This window comes from Drosophila novamexicana, unplaced genomic scaffold (assembly GCF_003285875.2).
Source record: "Drosophila novamexicana strain 15010-1031.04,08,12 unplaced genomic scaffold, DnovRS2.1 tig00000644-arrow-pilon, whole genome shotgun sequence".
Lineage (NCBI taxonomy): Eukaryota > Metazoa > Arthropoda > Insecta > Diptera > Drosophilidae > Drosophila > Drosophila novamexicana.
The window spans coordinates 1,528,536-1,548,212 of NW_020824814.1; the positions used below are offsets into that span (position 1 = coordinate 1,528,536).

The window sequence follows — 19,677 nt, forward strand, 5'->3', positions numbered from 1 at the left end:
GCGCCCAGCGTTGCCAATTGGCAAAACAGCTGATTGAGCTTTTACAGCACTGCCAATTTACTCATTGTGGCTATCGATGCTATCGATACTAAAAGCGATTGAAGGCATATTTGTTTTAAAAAGTTAGTTCGGCAACAGGTAAATAAATCCAACAAAATGCCCGTGGTGGACACAAAAGACCTCGTGCTGCTTCAGAAGCAGCAGAAACAGGTGCGCAATATATGTATACTGGCGCACGTGGATCACGGCAAGACAACTTTGGCGGATTCCCTCGTGGCGAGCAATGGCATTATTTCACAACGCATGGCCGGTTTGTTGTTGTTAAGCTTGCATTTCCAGTTCATGTGAAATGTTTTCATTTTGTTTTTGTTGAACAGGCAAACTGCGCTACATGGACAGTCGTCAGGATGAACAGGAGCGCGGCATTACCATGAAAAGCAGCTGCATTTCGCTCTACTATCAGGACTACAGCAATGCGGACTATCTGATAAATCTGATAGATTCACCGGGTCATGTGGACTTCTCCAGTGAGGTTTCCACAGCGGTGCGTCTGTGCGATGGCGCCATAGTCGTTGTGGATGTCGTAGAGGGCGTGGGCCCACAAACTCGCGCCTGTCTCAAGCAAATCTACGAGGAGCAGTTGAAACCCGTGCTGCTGCTCAATAAGCTAGATCGCCTGATACTGGAGAAACAAATGACGCCGCTGGACGCTTACTTTCACCTCACGCAAGTGCTGGAGCAGGTGAACGCTGTGCTGGGCAGCATATTTGCCTCGGATGTGTTGGCCAAGGAGGACATGAGCGACAAGAACAACTATGAGTCGGCGCTGGAGAACGTCGATGATTCCGATCTGTATTTCTCCCCAGCCGCTGGTAATGTGGTCTTTTGCTCTGCTTACGATGGCTGGGCATTTGCTGTGGGCGACTTTGCGACCACCTATGCGGAGCGCCTGGAAATGCCGCGTGCCGAGCTGGAGCGAGCGCTCTGGGGTGACTTCTACTACAATAGCAAGAAAAAGTGTGCGCTGGCTGGAGCACAGGAGAAGGCCAAGAAGCCGATGTTTGTGCAGTTCGTGCTGGAGAATATTTGGAGCCTGTACGACACTATTGCCGTGCGCAAAGACAAGGACAAGCTGCCGCTGATAGCCGAAAAGCTGGGCCTTAAGCTGGCGGCGCGTGATTTGCGCCTGACAGATGCCAAGCTGCAAATCAAGACGGTGCTCGGTCAGTGGCTGCCCATTGATCGCAGCGTGCTCCAGATGGTGGTGCTTCATGTGCCGCCGCCGCACCGCATCAGCGAGGAGCGCGCCCAGCGCCTGCTCTATCCGGCCAATATGGAGCTGAGCTCGTTGCCAGCCGAAACGCTGGCGCTCAAGGAGAGCTTTCGGAGCTGCAATGCGCAGAGTGAAAATGTAATCGCATTTGTGTCCAAAATGACGCCCGTGCATGTGTCGCATCTGCCACAGAATCGCCCAAAGCGTCTGACAGATCAGCAGCTGCAGCAGCGACGCGATGAAGTGCGTCGTCGCATTGAGGAGCGCAAGCAGCAGAGCGAACAGTCGGCGCTGGATCAGCTCACGGCGGGTGTCGAGCAGCTGAACACAGAAACAGTTGTAGCAGAGGAGGCTGCGCCCGCGGAGGAGCGCAACGAGTTCGAGTTTATTGCGTTCGCGCGCGTCTTTAGCGGCACGCTGCGACGTGGCATGCAGTTGTATAATCTGACGCCCAAGCATGATCCGCGTCAGCCCACACATCGGGTGCTGGAGCAGGCGCCCTATGCGTCACAGGTAACTGTCGGCGAGTTGTACATGTTCATGGGCGGCGAGCTGCAGCTGCTGGATGAGGTGCCCGCTGGCAACATTGTGGGCATTGGCGGCTTGGAGGAGCACATTGTCAAGACGGCGACACTGAGCAGCACCCTGGACTGCACCTCGTTCAGTGAGCTGAGCATCATGGCCACGCCCATATTGCGCGTGGCTATTGAGCCAGTGCAACCGCAGGATATGCCCAAGCTGGTCAAAGGACTCAAGTTGCTCAATCAGGCGGATGCCTGTGTGCAGGTCTCTGTGGCGCCCACGGGCGAGCATGTGATAACCACCCTGGGTGAGGTGCATGTGGAGAAGTGTGTGCACGATCTGGAGCAGAGCTATGCCAAGATCAAGGTCAATGTGTCCAAACCAATTGTATCGTTCAGAGAGACCATTGTGCCGGATGCCACCGTGGACATGGTCAACGAAGCTATTGTCAAAACAGCCGATGACAAGGATGTGACCAAAAAGATTGCCACGCAGCAGACGCTCAACAAGCTGGGCACGCTGCGTGTCATCGCCCTGCCGCTGCCCGCGACCGCTGTGCAGCTGCTGGAGCAGCACAGCAACGTTTTCAAGGTATGCCTGAAATTTTGGAGTAGTTCATGTTAATTGATTTTTGTTGCCTTTTTAGGAACTGGCTGCCACACAGCGCAATACTCTGCTCTCGGAGAAGTTCTCAACACTTTTGGCTTCCATCAAGAGTCAGCTGATTACCGCGCTCGAAGAGCTGCAGCTGCATGGCTTGAGCTCCCTTACGCCTGCTGAGCTGGTGGAGCGCATTTGGGCGCTGGGTCCACGCAATTGTGGCACAAATATTCTGCTCAATCTCAGCGATTACGAGCAGCCCGACTTTTGGTCCACACAGTCCAAGAGCTCCGACACGGATGTGCGTGTTACCAGCGATGCGCGCAGAGACTTCAATAGCTCCTTGGTGAATGGCTTTCAGCTGACGTCGGGCGCGGGTCCGCTCTGCGAGGAGCCCATGCAGGGCGTTTGCTTTGCGGTGCTCGAATGGTCGCTGCAGTCCGAGGGCGAGGATTTAAATGCGCGCGGCTTTGGACCCTTTTCGGGTGAGTCCAAAGACTTATATGCTAGATTATATTTCTTAATAATTCTCTTAACCCTAACAGGTCAAGTGTTAACGGCTGCCAAGGAGGTTTGCCGGCAGGCTTTTCAGAATCAGCCACAGCGTTTGGTTACGCCCATGTACAGCTGTAATATTGTGGTCAATGCAGAAATGTTGGGTGAGTCCAATTATATCTATTTACTTGTTCTGAGCTATGCCTTGAAAACTCCTAGAATTCGAGTATTATTATTAATATTGTTCCTGCTAATAACAGTTGATTTCAATGTTAAACATGGGTTTTCTTACATGTGAAATACCGTTTAACATTTGGTTAACATTACTGTGCTTTCTTCAACATAATGTTAGATTTGTATGTAATGTTATTAACTGTTGTATGTTATGCTATTCAGCTGTAACACGCTGCTATTAACAGTGATTGGCTAATGTTAAAAGCAGTTATCAGTTTCTCTAAAACATTTAATAACTATGTTTAACTGCTGGAAATATTTGCTTATGTTAGACACTGTGATACCTATTACCAGTTATGTTATGCCCTTGCAAGTATATTTTAGATGGGATTTCTTATCAGATAAGAATGAAAAACATTTTACTATTTGATTAATATTTAAATTCTGTACGCAACAGAAAAAAATATGTGGGTTTCTTAAAGCACAATATTAACGAGCTCTTGAATGCTGCTATTGACATATTTTACAGTCTGTAACAGTTTGTGCTTAGACCATTTTAATCAGCAGAGCTGTTGTCATAAGGGCAATGTTAAACAACATTGAACAGCTGTTAATAACAGCGCCTCGTTATGTTCCGCAATCAAAAGCATTTTCTATTCAATTTAAAGACTATTTCCCATCAAATCTATTGCCCCATGTCCATTATGAATTGCAATGTATTTATTATTTATTTAACTAAAATGTATAAATAATTTATTACATACGCATTTCGTATTCGCAGCAGAGCAAAAATTCTTTCAAAATCGTTTAGCGAAACGTTTAGTTCACATTGATAATTTGTTGTTGTTTAATTTAACTACTAGTAAATGCAGCTTAGGTCTAACATAAATAGGCAACTAAATGTAGTTTTCGTTTTGTTTATAATTTAAATAATTTGCTTCACTGTAAATTAAATAATTGTTAAATGTTAGAAAAACGTTGAGGCCATGGGCTTGGGTTCAATATGCAAAACAAATTAATTAAACAATTAGTGTGGGCGTGGGCGTGGGCGTTGGCGCGTAATTGTTTAATTAATTCGTAATTGTTTTCAAATAAATACAAAATACGAGTATTTGTTAAATTAAGGTTAAAGGGGCGGAGGCGATCAGCTCTCGATCGGAAAATGCCATTTCAAATGCTTATGTTTAAGTGCTTAGTGTCTAATTGTATGTACGTTGCGTTACGTTCCGTTCCGTTCCGTTGCGTTACGTTACGTGACGTAACGTCACGTTAAACCGCCTTGTCTCTTGCGTAGTCGTTGAACCCGTTCTATCGCCGGGCAATCAGTAGATCGCGATCCATTTGCTTCAGTCACAGTAGCTTGCAGAGTATTCCAAAAATTCGTGGCTCGCTCCAAAATTTTGTGCTAGAAAAATTTACTACTAAGGTTCCGTTATGTTCCGCCTAATCCCAGACAATGGTCTGTTGAAACTCCAGCACACGATCCCAGGGAAACTCGGGCTCATAGTCGTCCAGCGTGTCCAGCGATCGCTTGGCACGGCTCGCCTCCGGCGGCGTTGTTAGCTCCGCCGTCGGCGGCTCGCTCCGCTCCAGATTGGCGTCTGCTTGGAGCGTGGTGCGCGCCTCCGCCTCATCGCTGGCCTGTGTACTGCTGCTGGGCAGCTGTTCGCGTTCCTCGGCGGCCGCCTCAATTGGCGGCGCCTCGCCGCGTCTCTCATTGTTTCGTCCGTAGTTGCTGCCCGGAAAACCGTTGAGCGTAAACTGATCCGGTCGGAAATTGGGCGAACTGTGCGTATGCGAGCTCTCCGGTCGATTCAGATACTGATACGAGCTGCTCCCGGCGCCGCCGCCGGCGCCGTTCTGGTACGTTTGATCCTGCGGGTGATAGTTGGCGCTTATGGCCGAGCTGCCCACCTGGCTGCCCGATGAGCCGCCATAAACGGGCCTGCCATAGCTGTCCTTTTGGGCGCCAAGTGTGCTGCCCGGGCGATAGAAGGGCTTCTGCAGCTGATAGCGCTTGGGCGGCTGGACGCTGGGCTTGCGCACAGAGTAGCCCGGCTTGACGCACATCATGCCGAATACACGAATTCCGGGCACGCTCGCATAGGTGGGCTGATCATGAGCCATGGGTCCCTCTGTGTAGTAGAGAAGGGTTCATTAGGATTGCCAGGATTGTTTAAACAAATTTTATGCGACTTTTCAGCTCTTTGCTGGATGTAGGGTATCACTTAGTCGTTCACTTGTTGTACTCACCCATCTTGAAGTGATCGGGACAGCGGCAGATGACGAGATAGTGCGATTTACCGGTGCGTGTATTTTGCAGCGCCAGCAGGGACCAATCCTTGGGCGAGCGACATTCGCGCATTTCAGTTGTTGCCTCGCAGGTTTTGGCCAGCGTAATTGCCTGTTGGTTTGGTTCGGTTGGTGTAAGCCAAGAAGTTTGTGATTAGTGTAATGAATACCGTTTGCCTGTCTAGACATGGCTAATAGCTGGGCAGCTCAATTAGGCATTCACTTGGCGGCGTCTGTCTGGCCACAGGACGGCAAAGAAAGTGGCCCGCCGCGCTCTACTTCTAACTGATCGTGGGGCAAATTGAAAGTTAACATGCAACAGGCGAGAGCTGAGCCTGGGGCGTTGCCCAGGGGGGGGGGGGGGGGGGGGGGGGGTGCCACATTAGCTAAGCTTGCCCAAAAATTGTTTGCCAATTGGCAGCAGTTGATCCCATGCCGTGGCTGAACTCCTTTCAATTTGCCCGACATGATTGTCCTTTTAACAGATTTTTCGTGTTGCACTTGGGCTACCGTTGTTGTTGTTGTTGTTGCTGCTGTCAATAATTTGATTGACTTGCGGCGCTGTTTGCATGCGGCTGGCGTTTCCTTTCGCCCGCTCCATTGGCTGCCAATTGGCTGCCATTCAGGTTAATGTGGCCTGCCAGTTACCCACAGCAGTTGCCAGTTGCCAGTTGCTGTGCCAGTTTTTCTAGCTTAAACGCATTTTCATAATTTTCCTGTGCGCTCTGGTACAGTTCCGGCAAGACATGCCGCAGCACAGCAACAACAACAACAACAACAACAAGTGTGGCATTTAACGGTACTCGGCTGCACAATTAGCCAGCCGCAGCCCACACACACACACACACACACACACACCTGTCGACCCCCCCTATTATAATGTTGATTATTATTTCATTTATGTGAAATTTTATTGTGGCACTTGTAACTCAATTATGCCCCACCGCACCGCTAATTGCCACATTAATGCCACACACATGCAGCGGGCGGATTGTGGGAAAAGTCTTGTTAACAATAAAACCCACAGATCCTTTCAGGAAAGCAGGCAGCAGCAATCTATGAAAGCAACTGCAGCTGATCAGCTGGCAGTCGTGCCCAGCCACATGATCTATCATTGATACCAATTACTTATACGAATTGCAATACACTGAGCAAAACAGCGGTGAACTTTCAGTTTTCATTAGCTTTGACTCAGTTTTGGTTAGCTTTTGTGATTTGTTCTGTTTAGACTTCTATTTTCTTAAATTGGGTTAGGGAGCTGATTTAACCTAAATGAACTTTCTATATTTGAGAAATTTGGGAGTCAAGTATCTTAAGCTAGAAGTTCTTCTGAGTTTCCGACTGTTTTCCTGATTTTCATTTCTTATGTTATATTATAATATGCTCTAGCTAAACTTTGTTTCTACTTTATACAAGGTTTTGGAAAATATCTTTGAGATGTTTTTCTAAGAGATTAATTTTCATTCTTCTGATTATATTATATGTAATTTATAAAATGTATTACGTTGTCCATTCCTTGAAAAATGTTCCTTGATAAATGTTATTCTTACTTAACGAATTTCTACCTAGGCATAATCCTTAAGGTTTTAAGATTCTTTCTCTATAAACAAGTTATTTCCTAATAAAGGGAAATCTTAACTATTATTTTTGAATTTAAGATGCTCTTTTAGCTTTTGAGCACTTGCTTTTCGGATATTTTCTACTTAATACAACAACTTATCCAATTGCTTTTGAAATGCATTTAAGGAAATGCTTCAAGCTACCATTTTTTTGCTCAGTGTAGTCGGTTTGGTTTGCACGTCCCCCCACTATTAGATGGCAGACTTACCTTCTTCTTATTATCACCGACCAATTTGGTGGTGTGCTGATCATCTTCGTTGAGGCTGGCCGAGCAGGGATCACGATATCTGCAAAAAGACAGATTGGGTTTTAGTGTTTAGCAGCTGTCTGTCTACCGAACTCTGCCCGGCTCTGGCCGGCTCTGGCAGTCGGAATTGCGAGCCCAGTTGGACAACGCACAGTTGGGCGCAACCAGGGACAACCAGCTGAGTTAGCTTGGGGGGCTTTACTGAATTGGGCCTGGGTTGGGTTTGGGATTGTTGTCAGCTCACCTTGATGGACAGGCGCAGAGCGGTTGGGTATAGTTGAGCCGCACATAGACCGCATTGCAGACCTGCTGTATGGCGCATTCGGGCAGCAGATAGATGTGTTGATTGTGCGGATAATAATGATATTTGGTTGGTTTCGCTGTCGCCGTCTTCTGCAAATGGAATAGTTAGAAACAAGGCGTTGAGTTGTACAGTATATAATTTCAAAATGTTGCCAGATGGATGTGGCCAAAAGGTTTGCTAATTAAACTGCAAATGCAATTGGGATTAGCTGGAGATTTGAGCGTGGGCTTGGCCCATGGCCCATGGCCAACACGCCAGTCACCAACTGTGCTTGTCAGCTGCAAATATTTGCTATTTGTTTTGCAGCTCGTTGACTTGCCATGAGCTAAGACCAAGTTGCCTGTTGGCTGTTGCAAAATTGACGCAAACAGTTTTTTAATAACAACAGACAGGGTTCGCGCTTAAATTGAAAACGGTTAAACATAATAAAAAATAACCAAGTGCAAGATTCTATGCCAATCTTCGACTCGACTCGGCTCTGCATTCAAAATAGCCGCACCACAGCAGGTTAATGGCAAACGAGACCCTCACATAATGCCACAAATTGCTGCCAAGCGGAAACACACCGGCAAGACGGGTGGAAAAAACAAAAAAAATTAAAAGTTATTAAGAAATTGATGCAGTCAACTGCAAGCTGGGGTTAGACTATGGAGCCGAAGGGGGGGGAGCGGGGTGTCAGCCCTTGGTAACTGCCAAACGCACTCGACTTGCCATTTACTTGGCAATTTGTGCGCAGAACTCGGAGCTCAGAAGCTAGAACTCAAGCCCCGTCACTTCCTTACCACAAATGCCAGCCATTTCCCCTTAGCTAACATTTCTATGTAGAAAACTTTCTAAAATGTGTTGGCATCTTCGCTTTTCATCATTTTCCCTACACTTGGTGACTTTTGTTTGACTATTCAAAAAAAAATGCCAACTACTTTCGCATATTGTTTTTGCATATATTTTCCCAACTCAATTGAAAGTTGTTTGTCGAATGGTTAAAGTTTATGCTGCCCGACCACGTGCATGGCAAATGTTTTCCCTTTCCGCTTGATGGGGCAGAAAAACACGCACAAATTAAATAGTCATTATGTTCGGGAATGCGTTAACATTTGTTCAAGGAATTCCTGGTAGCACAGATTGTCTAAAATGATTGAGGGCTCAATTAATTGCTGGCGTAGGGTAGATTTTTCTAGGTCTCGCATTGATTGTTCCGGATTGATGAGCACATATTCGCGAAGTACTAGGAAATCTGTTAAGTAATGCGAGTTTCAGCTTAAATTGGCTAGTTTAAGTTAGGGTAAGCTTGTCGCCAGCTATTTGTCCAAATGATATCTATAAATGTATTAGTTATGATTCTGACTGAGTGATTGACTGTTTGATTGGCTGATTGATTAACAATTCCCCGCCGAAATTGTTACACGTTTTTCTTTTGTTTGCATATAAATGCACATTAAGAAAGGAATTTGAAAAATTCCACAAAAAATATGATTAATTTTCCATTCAATTGGCTTCAAACTCACTGGCAACATGTTATTTGGTGCGTGAAAATGGCAAATAGAATTTGCCCACTTTCGAGTAATTTGTACAGAAGAAAAAACTGAGTCTGGTAACATCTTGTTTTGAAACCTTTGTAGAGGGTATTATAATTTTGTCACGCAATGTGTGCCGCATAGTAGAAGTATATTTATTCTGGAGCAAGCATGTACCAGGCCTGTCATTTATTAATTTCCCTATACTTCTTGCATATTTTCGAAATTACATCAATATCAATCATTACATTAATCATTAATCAATATCAATCATTACATTACATCAATATCGGAACACTATAGCATATAATTGACATTGGAAGAATCGATGGATAAGTTCTTAAGTTCCTGCATGAACAACTTTTTTGGCTTATCAAAGTATAATCCAAATCTTATTAAGATTCGCATTACTATATTATATAGCTCTATAGGAAGCATCGTTGGAAAAATGATTAGGAAGCTTTGTTTTAGAACTAAGTGCATCTTGTGTTAGGCTTTAACTTAAAGTGTTTTGGCATAAAAGAAGTCTCTTGAGTTTGGAGTTAAACAACGAGCTGGAAACGCTCAGCGCATGACTCATACGCCATGTTGGCTGTCATTGTCATCCTCCGAGCTGAAAGTCGAACTTGAAGCTCAACTCTCACTCGGTTTGTTAGCAATTTTCCTTACTAATTGCGACTTGTAGTTGTTGTTGTTGTTGCAATTGTTGTTGTTGTTGTTGCAATTGTTGTTGTTGTTGTTGTTGTCGTTGTAGTTGTTGGCTCCTTGCTACTTAGCACATAATTGAACTTAACTTCTTTAGCTTAGTCGCCTCTTTAGCTCTCGTTGTGCCCATGCACTTCACCCAGAAAATAGCGCTTCCCATGCCAATCATTTGCATTTCGACTGAGGCCCCGGAGCAGTTGCTTGCCTGTCTCCCCTCTACCCCCCTCTCTCTACGTAGTTGTGCTGTGATTTACACTGGCTGGCATTATTATTGAGTCTTGAGCGTCTTGAGCGTCTTGCTGTTGCCCTCTGTCCGCGCGCTGCAGTCAGCTGTTTGTCGCATCTGTCCAAATGTGCAACTGTCGCCTCGGCGCATTGTTGCCGGGGCATTGTGGCAGGGCTGAATCTCTGGCTTGTTGCCTGTCTAGTTGGCTGACTGCCTGCCTGTCTCTTTCACTTTGGCTAAGTACATTTTTAAATATTTACCATGTTGTTGGACAAGCAACTGGCAACTGGGCAGGCAGCAACAGGTGGGCTGGCAGGGGCGGGGGCAGGGGGCTGCTGCTGCTGCCTAACTAGTCTTTAGTTAAAGAATTTTCCACGAATTGCAGATTAAAGCGTCGCCTCGCGTCCGCTTTTTAGTTTAATTTTTTTGTTTTTCGGTGCGCAGCGTTCGACATGGCATACGGGTTAAAGTTCAGCCTGTCGCTTCCCCCTGACCCACACACACACACTCTCACACACACACACACACTTGAAAATCGTGTTTCTAGCGCTCTTCGGCTACCTTTCCGTTTTATAGTTGTGTTGTTGTTGTTTTTTTGTTTTTCCTGCCGCACGTCGAGTGTTGCGCGCGTCTCGCCTCATGAAGTGGCACGACCTTTTGTAGCATTCGCCGTTGATGCATTTCGAGTGCCATGAATTGCGTTTTGATTGAAAAGAAAGTGACATTTCCGCTGATTTCTTTGCTGCAGCAGCGCATTTGCTGCTGTTGCTGCTGTTGCTGTTGATTTTCCTTTTCTGCCTATAAATGTGAGTTCTGCTGTCGGGTTCAGCTGCGCTGCAACCTTTGCCAGTTTTGGTCAATGTTTGTTTAGTTCTTGCTGTCAAATGCATCGACTCTGGAGTGTCAATTAAGCGCTAACTGTTTGCCAAAAACATTGGCAGCTAATTTTTGACTGTGTGCAACACGGCGTATGTGTAATCCCAGTAAATAACCAAAAGCGAAAGCCCTTTAACTACGGCAGACATTGATTGATTGTCTATAAAGAACTGCGAATTTAGTTTATTTTATTTAAATACAATTAGCAGCAAGTTTAGTTGTCTCTTAACACAGCTGAATTTGCATTGGTTAGCTTAACTATCGATAGAAAGTAAATATAGCTTTGAAGTATAAAATATATATATTATCGAAGCATTAAAAGTTATCGATATCGCCTATATTCTTTGCTTTTTTATAGCTATCTATAACTAAGTCAAATTGGAGATGTCGGCGTTATCGATAATTGCATAATTTGCTCGACTGACAAAGTTATCGATATTCGATAATATTTCAGAATGCTTCTGGGTGAAAATATAGTAATTAGTATCTCTTTATTGAGTATTTCATGATGGTTAATGTTATCGATAGTTCAATACTAGCGAAGCTATAGACTGTCTACTCCATCTATCGACATTTTAAAAAAAAATATAGATAAAATGACCCCTATCTATCGATTGGATCTACTAGCACTTGCCTATAGTCCTTTCACCCATTTAGACTAACGTTGACTGAAACTATCGTAACTATCGATTGACGCAATTTAAAGATTCTTTCTGCTTGAATCTCTCTGCTTTGATTCGCTATTTGACAAAATAAGCGACAAGTTTTGACTAGTCCCAAACGTATTTTGATTTGGAAATTTTCCCATTTTCATTTGGTTTTCTTTTCATTTCATTTCAAAGTTGTCCCATTGATTTATGCGAGCTTCACAAATTTACTTTTAATGAGCGGCAGCAAATGTTAAACGCGTGTAGCTGACAGCGACTCCAGCTTGTGGCTACAGTATCTGAGGGTTACGCTCGAAAAGTATCTCACAGATGCGAAAGCGTGGCGCTTGGGAAACGCCATCAAGCTCTGAGCCCAAAAGCTGTTGATTCAATGCAAATTTTATATAGAGTAGTTGTGTAGGTCATGCCACGCCCAACCGAACTCACGACCGCCCAACTGAAGTGATTTTCTGTGTAGCTGGCGCGCAATTAATAAATAATTTTCATTTCATTTTCATTTGAGATTTGATTTAATTACGTGAAAGTCGCCACGCTTACAAGTCACGCCCCCGCCCACCTCACTCTTAACCTGTGGGCTGTATATGGTGTAAGAGAACAGTAAATTAGTTGCCATTATGTGTGTGCATGTGTGTGTGTGTGTGTGTGTGCGTGTGTTGTCTCTGACTTATGTGTGTGAAATAACATTTTTTTGGCTGCCTTCGAGGGCTTTTTATGTGTTATTTAATTTGATGCGGCAAGTGAAAATGAAATTTTGTTGTGTAGTGTATGTGTGTGTGTGCGTGTGTTTATTTAATTGTTGCTTGCAGGTTCTTGTCAGCTTGTTGTTGTTGTTATTTAAAGAGCGTGAAATCTCAAGTAGATTGCCGGCTCACGATGCTGCCGCGGGCTTTGCTTGTTGTTGCTGTTGTTGCTGCTGAGCTAAAAGCTACCGAAAATCCAAAGATTTGCCTTTTACTTGTTGTTGTTGTTGTTAAGTACACATTTCACTTGAGTTGTTGCTGCCGTTGTTAGGTTGTTATATTGTTAACTGTAGTTTCTCATGCAAATTCACGCAATTCATTTGTTTGTTTATTTGCTTTCAAATGTTGTTGCTGCTGTTGCTGCTGTTGTTGCTGTTGCTGTTTGCTCAACGCTTTTTTCCGGTTTGCTGGCCATTGATAGCCATCAGCCCAGCACAGCACAGCACAGCACAGCATCAGCCCAGCGCAGCGCAGCGCACTTGATGGGGCAGTTAAAAAATATTTTTGAACTCCACTCAAACTCTAGAAATTGCTCTTGGCCGCGGGGCGTAATTAAAAAGGTTCAATAAATCGCCAGCTGATGGCCAGTTTGGCTGCATCCGTTAGATACATAAAGTTCAGAGTTTAAATTTCTGTTTGGCCATTCCTGAAAGCAAACAGGGCATGCCAGGCAGGCACGACTATGGCATACTCTGCTAAACAAGCAACGCAATTTAATGAACTTTGGTTTTATACGCAAGCAGAGGTTATGCAAGGGTTTGCCTCCTTTGTGAGTCTTTTAGTATATCATGTATTCTTGGTTTTGTTCTCTGTTTGTTTCAATGCCAAGTCTCTAAGTTTTTTACTGTAGCTTTTGTTGATCTATGTGCCAGAAATTGCCCGCTTCTAAGAAATCTTAAAACCCAAACAAACAAACCAGACGAGTAGATAAAAATACTTGTTAAGCAAATATGCTGGCACTTATGTTCTATACGCTCTATTGGCAACAGTTTATTTAGGCATAAAAAAAAGTATATATATATATATATATCACGACAGAGGAGACATGCAACTTGCAACTTCCATCTTTAGTTGCAAACTGAGGCAGCGCTGTCTCTGCGCATGCGTAACTGATATCCATCTTGGGCGGCGTTACATTTTCTTTATATACACACACATATTTTTATCTATATATATATATTTTTTTTTCCGCGCTGCGCATAACTTGTCAAACAACAAACAAAGCCGGATGGGCTAAGCGAGCGAGGCCATGGTCAAGCCGAGCCAGGCCAGGCCAAGTCAGGCCGGGCCGGGCCCGTCCTGGCCATGTTGCAGCAGCAGCAGCAAGACTCTTCTATGATATAAGTGTAACACGTCTCATAAAAAAAAACTCGCCCAATGTTTGCTACGTAAGCGTCGGAGATTGCATCAAAGCGCTAAACGCGAGCAGCAGCTGCTGGCTGCGGGCGGCAGGCACAGGTGTAAAAGAGGGAAGGGGGGGGGGGGGTGGGGTGGGTTCAACTGCACATGCACATACACAGCAATTACATTATTTCGCAGGCGGCTTTGCGTTAGCAACAAAATTGAATAATCCAATTGCCCGCTGCACATATGCGGCAGCAGCAACATTCCATGTTGTGCCACCGGACACAGCGGACACAGTGGACACTCGACTCGTGTTCATAATTGTTGCGGGCCAAAAAAAAGAAGAAGCAGCAGCGAAAATAACTGACAAGCGTTTAATGTGTCAAATGCAAGAGCAACATGTTGCTGCTGCGACAAGTTGTTGTTGCTGCTGCAAGCTGTTGATGCTGCCAGTTGTTGCTGCTGCATGTTGTTGCCTTTGCATTGGGCAACGTTAATTTGTTCTAATTTGTTTCTAATGCCCGCGCAGCTGTCTTTCTAAGCTATTTTTGTGACTTGTCATAAGCTCATAATTGTTGCTGTTGTTGCAATTGTTGCTGCTGTTGCTGCTGCTGTTACTGTTGTTGTTGCCGCTGTCCGAGTTGCTTTCGTGTTTAATGCTCAGTGCCGTAATATTTTTCTTTATGCTTAGTACTTATTACTTATTGTTGTTGCTGTTGCTCGCCGCTGGCCGAGTTTATTGTTCTAGTTTTGTTGTAGCCCCCCTCCACGCCCCGCTCTACTGTTGCCCCCTTGTGGCATTGGCTCTATTAACAGTTCTTTTGGGGTGCCCACACTTGGCTGTTTGGGTTTGTTGAACTCTTAATGAGTTTATATGATCTTTAACGAGCAATGCATTTGTTTGTTGGGTCACTTTTTTTTTTTCCTTTTGGGGAGACATCTTCTCTCATTCCATGGAACGGATGCGCGTCTAATGAGCAGCTTTATTATTTGGCTCCGGGCGGATAGTATATGAGCACAAAACGTTTGCCATCAGTGCTTGGTGTTTGTTTCCGATTAAGCCATTTGGTATTTGGAATTTATTGATGGAAATATGTTATCTTTCACTTCATTAGAAACCAATTTTTTCAGTATTGGGGCTTAAAAGTGATCTGTAGTCGCATTATTGCTTCTAATGAAAGTGCGTTAAGCTAATCGTTAGATTTTCTAGCTCTACTCAATGCAGTTTAGGTTTGCATTATTAATAATTGGTTTCGTTAAATGTAATCGATACTTTTGCATGACTTTATTAAAAACTATTTTAGTGTCGATAAATAGAATCTAGCAAATCTAGAATCTTGCCATTTTATATTCCAATTCTACAGAGCATGTGAATTTTTCTGTGTTACCATCGAATTAAAGCTAAATAAAACGGCTTATGAACTTAAACCCAATTTGCATTGGAATTTATCAATTTTATCGATAATTTTAATCGAACTTGCAATTTTCCTGATCTTTCAGAATCCACTAACTAGCTGATCAGAACATTAGAAATGCCATTATGTTCATACTCTTCTTGTCCTTCAACTCGACACAAATCGACTTTGCAGTCTATCGAATATATCGATTGTTTAAACTATTGAGCTGTTAATGGCTTTAACTTTACCTTTCTGCAGCGCCGTAGGGTATTATCAGTTCATCAGTTTTATTCCTTAACCAAACAAAACTATCGATTAGTTTGCCATGACTAGCCGATAGTTACGATTGGCCGTCTTATAATGAACTCGTAAGCTCCCACTTGCTAGATATAATACAGAAATGGTCTTCTGTTGTCGAAAGGCATGCAATTAGGTATTCTACTCTTTTACTGAGAAAAGTATCGATGCCAAACTTATGTTTTTCGTGTAGAAACGAGCTCACTTTTGTTTAGCACCCATTTTTGCATTCAAGCAACGCATTATTTGCTCATTTTGGACAAATTCACTTAGGTGCGGGTAAACGTAACTATCTACCGCTCAGCTGGTCGTTTACCTCGAACAAAAGGCGGCTTCTAACCGCAAACGGTCAAAATGTTTACATTTTGTTTTCAACGCTAATGCGCACATCAAACAGCGCACCCTCCCGTCTCTCTCTCAAGAGAGGGTATCAGATTTGGAAGAGTTTTTTTTTTCTATGGTTTTTTGAGCGTCTACTCACGTACAGCTTGTGGTCATTTGGTGGCGGAGGGAGGTGGCGTTGAGTGAGGGGCGTGTCTTACCTGCAAAATGGAAAGAAAGCGAAATTAGTTGCCGAGAAGTTTCAACATAATCGCAATAATAATAGCAACAAATTCCATCTGCATCAACTGCTGCCAATTCGCATTTAAATAAGCCATCAACTTTCTACATGTTGCAGGCAACATTACGGGGCAATTCCATACAAACATGGCTTTTGATCTGTGGCAGAAGCCGCTGCAGATTTCAATTTAGCTTAACACCAACAACAACAGCGACAACCAACAACGTTGCCTGCCTTTAATTTGTTGCGCCTAATTATTGCATTTCGTTGTTGTTGTTGTTGTTGTGGTTGTTGTTGCTGTGATTTTCGTTGTCTTTTGTCTTTTGCCGGGGCATTTCTTTGGGCATCTCTTAATGCTATGCATAGAGCATTATAATATGTAGTTCTCTACGTTCCGAAGGCCTTGAGGCCAACACTTTCTTTATTGGACTTTCTTTAGATTTATCTTTTACAGCTTTAATGCCAGCGGCATTTGCTTTCTGCCTTTTGATTTTTTTTCGCCTTTTGCGTTGCGCTTCACTGTTTTTCGCATCGCTTTTCCAAGACAGCAACAAGAAGAAGCAACAGCAGCAATCGCTGCGGAATTCCAACATTATGCAGTGCGTTAATTATGGGAGAGCCTGCGGTACTAATGTCTATATCATTGGGTGCGCACCCTATTAAAAGCGTAGCTGGCAAAAAAAAAAAAAAGGCAGCCAGCAAAAAAAAAAAAGACACCCAAGTTGGCTTTATAAAATGCCGACCTTTAAGCTAACTTTTTACCTAGTTTTCTTGGGGCTACACTGAAAAAAATGTAAAGGAAATTGTCAACATTCGGATTCCAGCAGTGCGAACAACACTTTACGCACAAAGTTCTTGACAGATTTGCGCTTCGATGATGAGCTTTAAACGATGTTAGAACTTTCTTACTTTAAGCTCATGATGCTTTCATTAATCTTAAAATGAGTCTGTATGAAGAATTTGAGAGCATCAATTTTTGAATTCTTTCCAGTTTTGATTAAGCTGTTAGTTCCTTAGAGATATTTTCGCCTCATTCAATATTGTATGCTTGATTTAAGTGTTTTTTTATACTTAAAAGAATATATCTTTGTACTTTACGGCGTTTTTCTTAAGATGCATTGGGCACATGACTTAAGATAACTGAGTATATTGAATAGATCGGTTCCCGGTATCTTAGATACCTTAACTCTTACCTAAGCTTAGTATTTCAAGTAATAATTAACTTTTTTCAAGCATATTTATTTTGTTTTAAGATTTTGTGGACTTTTTTCTCAATGCAGCTCCAAGCTCCTTTCAAGAATATTGAAGTCTATATTGTACTTAAAATTTCTGGTCTATTTGAAGTCTTCAACAACGAAAAGTGAAATTGACTTGAGCTTGAATTAAGAATCTTTGGAATACGATTGGTTTTTAATTTTTTTTTTTGCAGTGCATAAGAAAATATCGAAACTGTGGACAACGATTTCGTCACAGTCCTTTGTCTCAGTCGTGACCGCTGACTGTGGCGAATGATGATGGTTTTGTTTTTTTTTTTCGTTTGCACATTTTTTGAGTCCGGGGCAAACTGCAATTTGCGACAAATTCTGTACGTTAGAAAAATTTCACTTGGCAGCAAACTAAACCGACTGTCGTCGTTGTGTTCGACCATTTGTGGGCATTTTGTCTATAGTTTGTAACCTCAATTTGCATTTGAGTTTTGGTACAACGACAAATATGGCCAAAACAAATTTCGTTTTGGTATTTCGACAGCTTGCTTGTTGTGGGTATCTTCGATTGTGATTGCTGTTGGCCGTTTTGATTGCTATATAAGCAAGAGATAGAAAATCGCGTCGTTTGGGTTAACAGTAAATCAATTGGCAGCAGAACGTATCTAATAGATACACACACACACACACACAGACATATTGGCCAAGATACATCAGCATTTACAGCTATCAATCATAATTAAGTGAATAGTAATCAAAATGGTCAGCATTATGATGGACTGACTGACTGACTGGCCGGCTTGGAGTTGCTTTATTCTTGCCCAGCCTTTGTCTGTATTATTAGAGGTAATGATAAAGAGCCGCAGCTCGAGCGGATCGCTTCCAAGTCTCTGGCACCGTTATGCAGGTTAACATAACTCCCAGGCGAAGCAGCAGCAGCAGCAGCAGCAGCAGCTTCTTGCTCTCTCATTGTCTCGACCTCATCTCGTATGCAAACGCAGGCGCATTCCCGCAAGTCTCACTTTGAGATACAAATACAGATGCGAGTGCGAATTGCTGTTGTTCCTTTTGCTGTGGTATCTAACATTGACATGCTGGCAACTGGCAACTGGCAACTGGCTGGCAAATTTAGCACGCTAAGCTGAGAGCCAAGTCGACTGCAGCTTTCATTTTAGACCGGGTGACAGCCCAGCTATGAGTTGCTGTTGTTGTTGTTGTTGTTGTTGCTGCTGCTGCCACAAGCTCAGACGCTGCCACATTAATTTATTAGTCGCACTTGCAATTGCTGTTGGGTGTTGTTGCTGTTCTTGTGTAAAAGATACGCACACGTTGCGATACATTTTTTTATTTTATTTTTTTTTTCGCCAGCAACTGTTGCCTGCAGCCATGGCCCCTAGTTGTCGCCTATCAAATTACGTTGCTGGGATGCCAAACCAACAACATTTGAAATCTCTGGCATTTTTGTAGTTGTTGTTGAAACCATAGCTGCAGCAGCTTGTTGCCTGCCTTGTTAGTGCACTGAGCGAGAGAGAAAGAGAGAGAGAGAGATAGAAAGAGAGAGAGAGCGAGAGAGTGGGCGAGTGCAGGCTGGCAAATGAGTAATGAGAAATGAGGTTTATGCGCTGTACGCTTATCATGAATTTGCAGCTTACGAAAGCAAGATATATATATATGGATTTTTTGGACTAAGCTGGCTTTGAGCTATGTTGCAGGCATTATTAATCACTTTTTACAGTACCAAATTGCATAGAAACAATAAATATATAGATCAGACAGATATAGAGAGGATAGAGAAATCAGAGCTTGGAAGCCAGAAAAAGTGATGGTATGATAAAACTGGATATAGGCTAGAAATATAGTTCATTTGATAATGAGAGGCATAATAGACCCTACAAATTATAATATATAAGAGCTGATCGAGTCGCTTTATACGACGACATTGAATATAGCTTAAGATCGCTTGAATAACCACGTTTAGAGCTCGCATAATTTCTTTGTACTACGCTTTAATCTTCATCTCAATCAGTTAAATCTCAATAGATTTTATATCGTGATATGTTTTTGTGTGTCATGACTTGTTTGACTTGCTCATAATGTAAGCGCAGCTTTGCTTAATCCCGCCTTTATGTAGATCCAGCTTAATATCATTTAACGAGCACGTGTAAACCTGTCCGCTGAGTTTCTTCTATTTCTATTGCTGCGGCGATTCGGTTTCGCCTGCCCATCATGCCAGATATTGCGACTGGGAATATCACTATGTATATGTCCAGTGTAAAATTCGCTCATTAATTTTCGCGTTCCCCAACTGACATTGATTGAAGATGCGGTCGTGTTATGGATGCATGGGAACCACATCAACTAAAACTAAACTAAAGCCCTGCTGCTGCTGTTGCTGCTGTTCATCCTCCTGTTGCTGCTGTTGCTGCTCCTCCTGCTGCTGCTGTTCCTCCAGCAACTCTTGGTGATTAATACAACTGGCAGGCAATTGTCTTTTTTTTTTTGTGCTGCTCAATTTGAGCTGCTGCTAGCTTTCCATTTTTCCATATGTGATCTCTTTGAACCCAATTATTGTTGTTGTCTGGAGTTTCTTGCCAAATGACACATATTGCATAGTTT

The 19,677-nt window shown here is 43.3% G+C and overlaps 2 protein-coding genes across 2 annotated transcripts in view; one reads left to right on the forward strand and one right to left on the reverse strand.

Moving 5' to 3' along the window:
• Nucleotides 1–123: 123 nt before the first annotated feature.
• LOC115762925 (elongation factor-like GTPase 1) overlaps nucleotides 124–19,677 on the forward strand; it is a 91,865-nt gene continuing 72,311 nt past the window's right edge. Inside the window, exons 1-4 of the mRNA XM_030705306.1 lie at nucleotides 124–310; nucleotides 378–2,386; nucleotides 2,442–2,880; nucleotides 2,941–3,054. Coding sequence (XP_030561166.1) covers nucleotides 157–310; nucleotides 378–2,386; nucleotides 2,442–2,880; nucleotides 2,941–3,054 — 2,716 coding nt within the window. The 5' untranslated portion in view covers nucleotides 124–156. The remainder of the gene's footprint in view (nucleotides 311–377; nucleotides 2,387–2,441; nucleotides 2,881–2,940; nucleotides 3,055–19,677) is intronic.
• Nucleotides 4,508–19,677, reverse strand: part of LOC115762861 — a 28,517-nt gene continuing 13,347 nt past the window's right edge. Inside the window, exons 3-6 of the mRNA XM_030705237.1 lie at nucleotides 7,468–7,616; nucleotides 7,185–7,263; nucleotides 5,318–5,468; nucleotides 4,508–5,199 (exon numbers count right to left, since the gene is read on the reverse strand). Of these exons, the coding sequence (XP_030561097.1) occupies nucleotides 4,508–5,199; nucleotides 5,318–5,468; nucleotides 7,185–7,263; nucleotides 7,468–7,616 (1,071 nt within the window). The remainder of the gene's footprint in view (nucleotides 5,200–5,317; nucleotides 5,469–7,184; nucleotides 7,264–7,467; nucleotides 7,617–19,677) is intronic.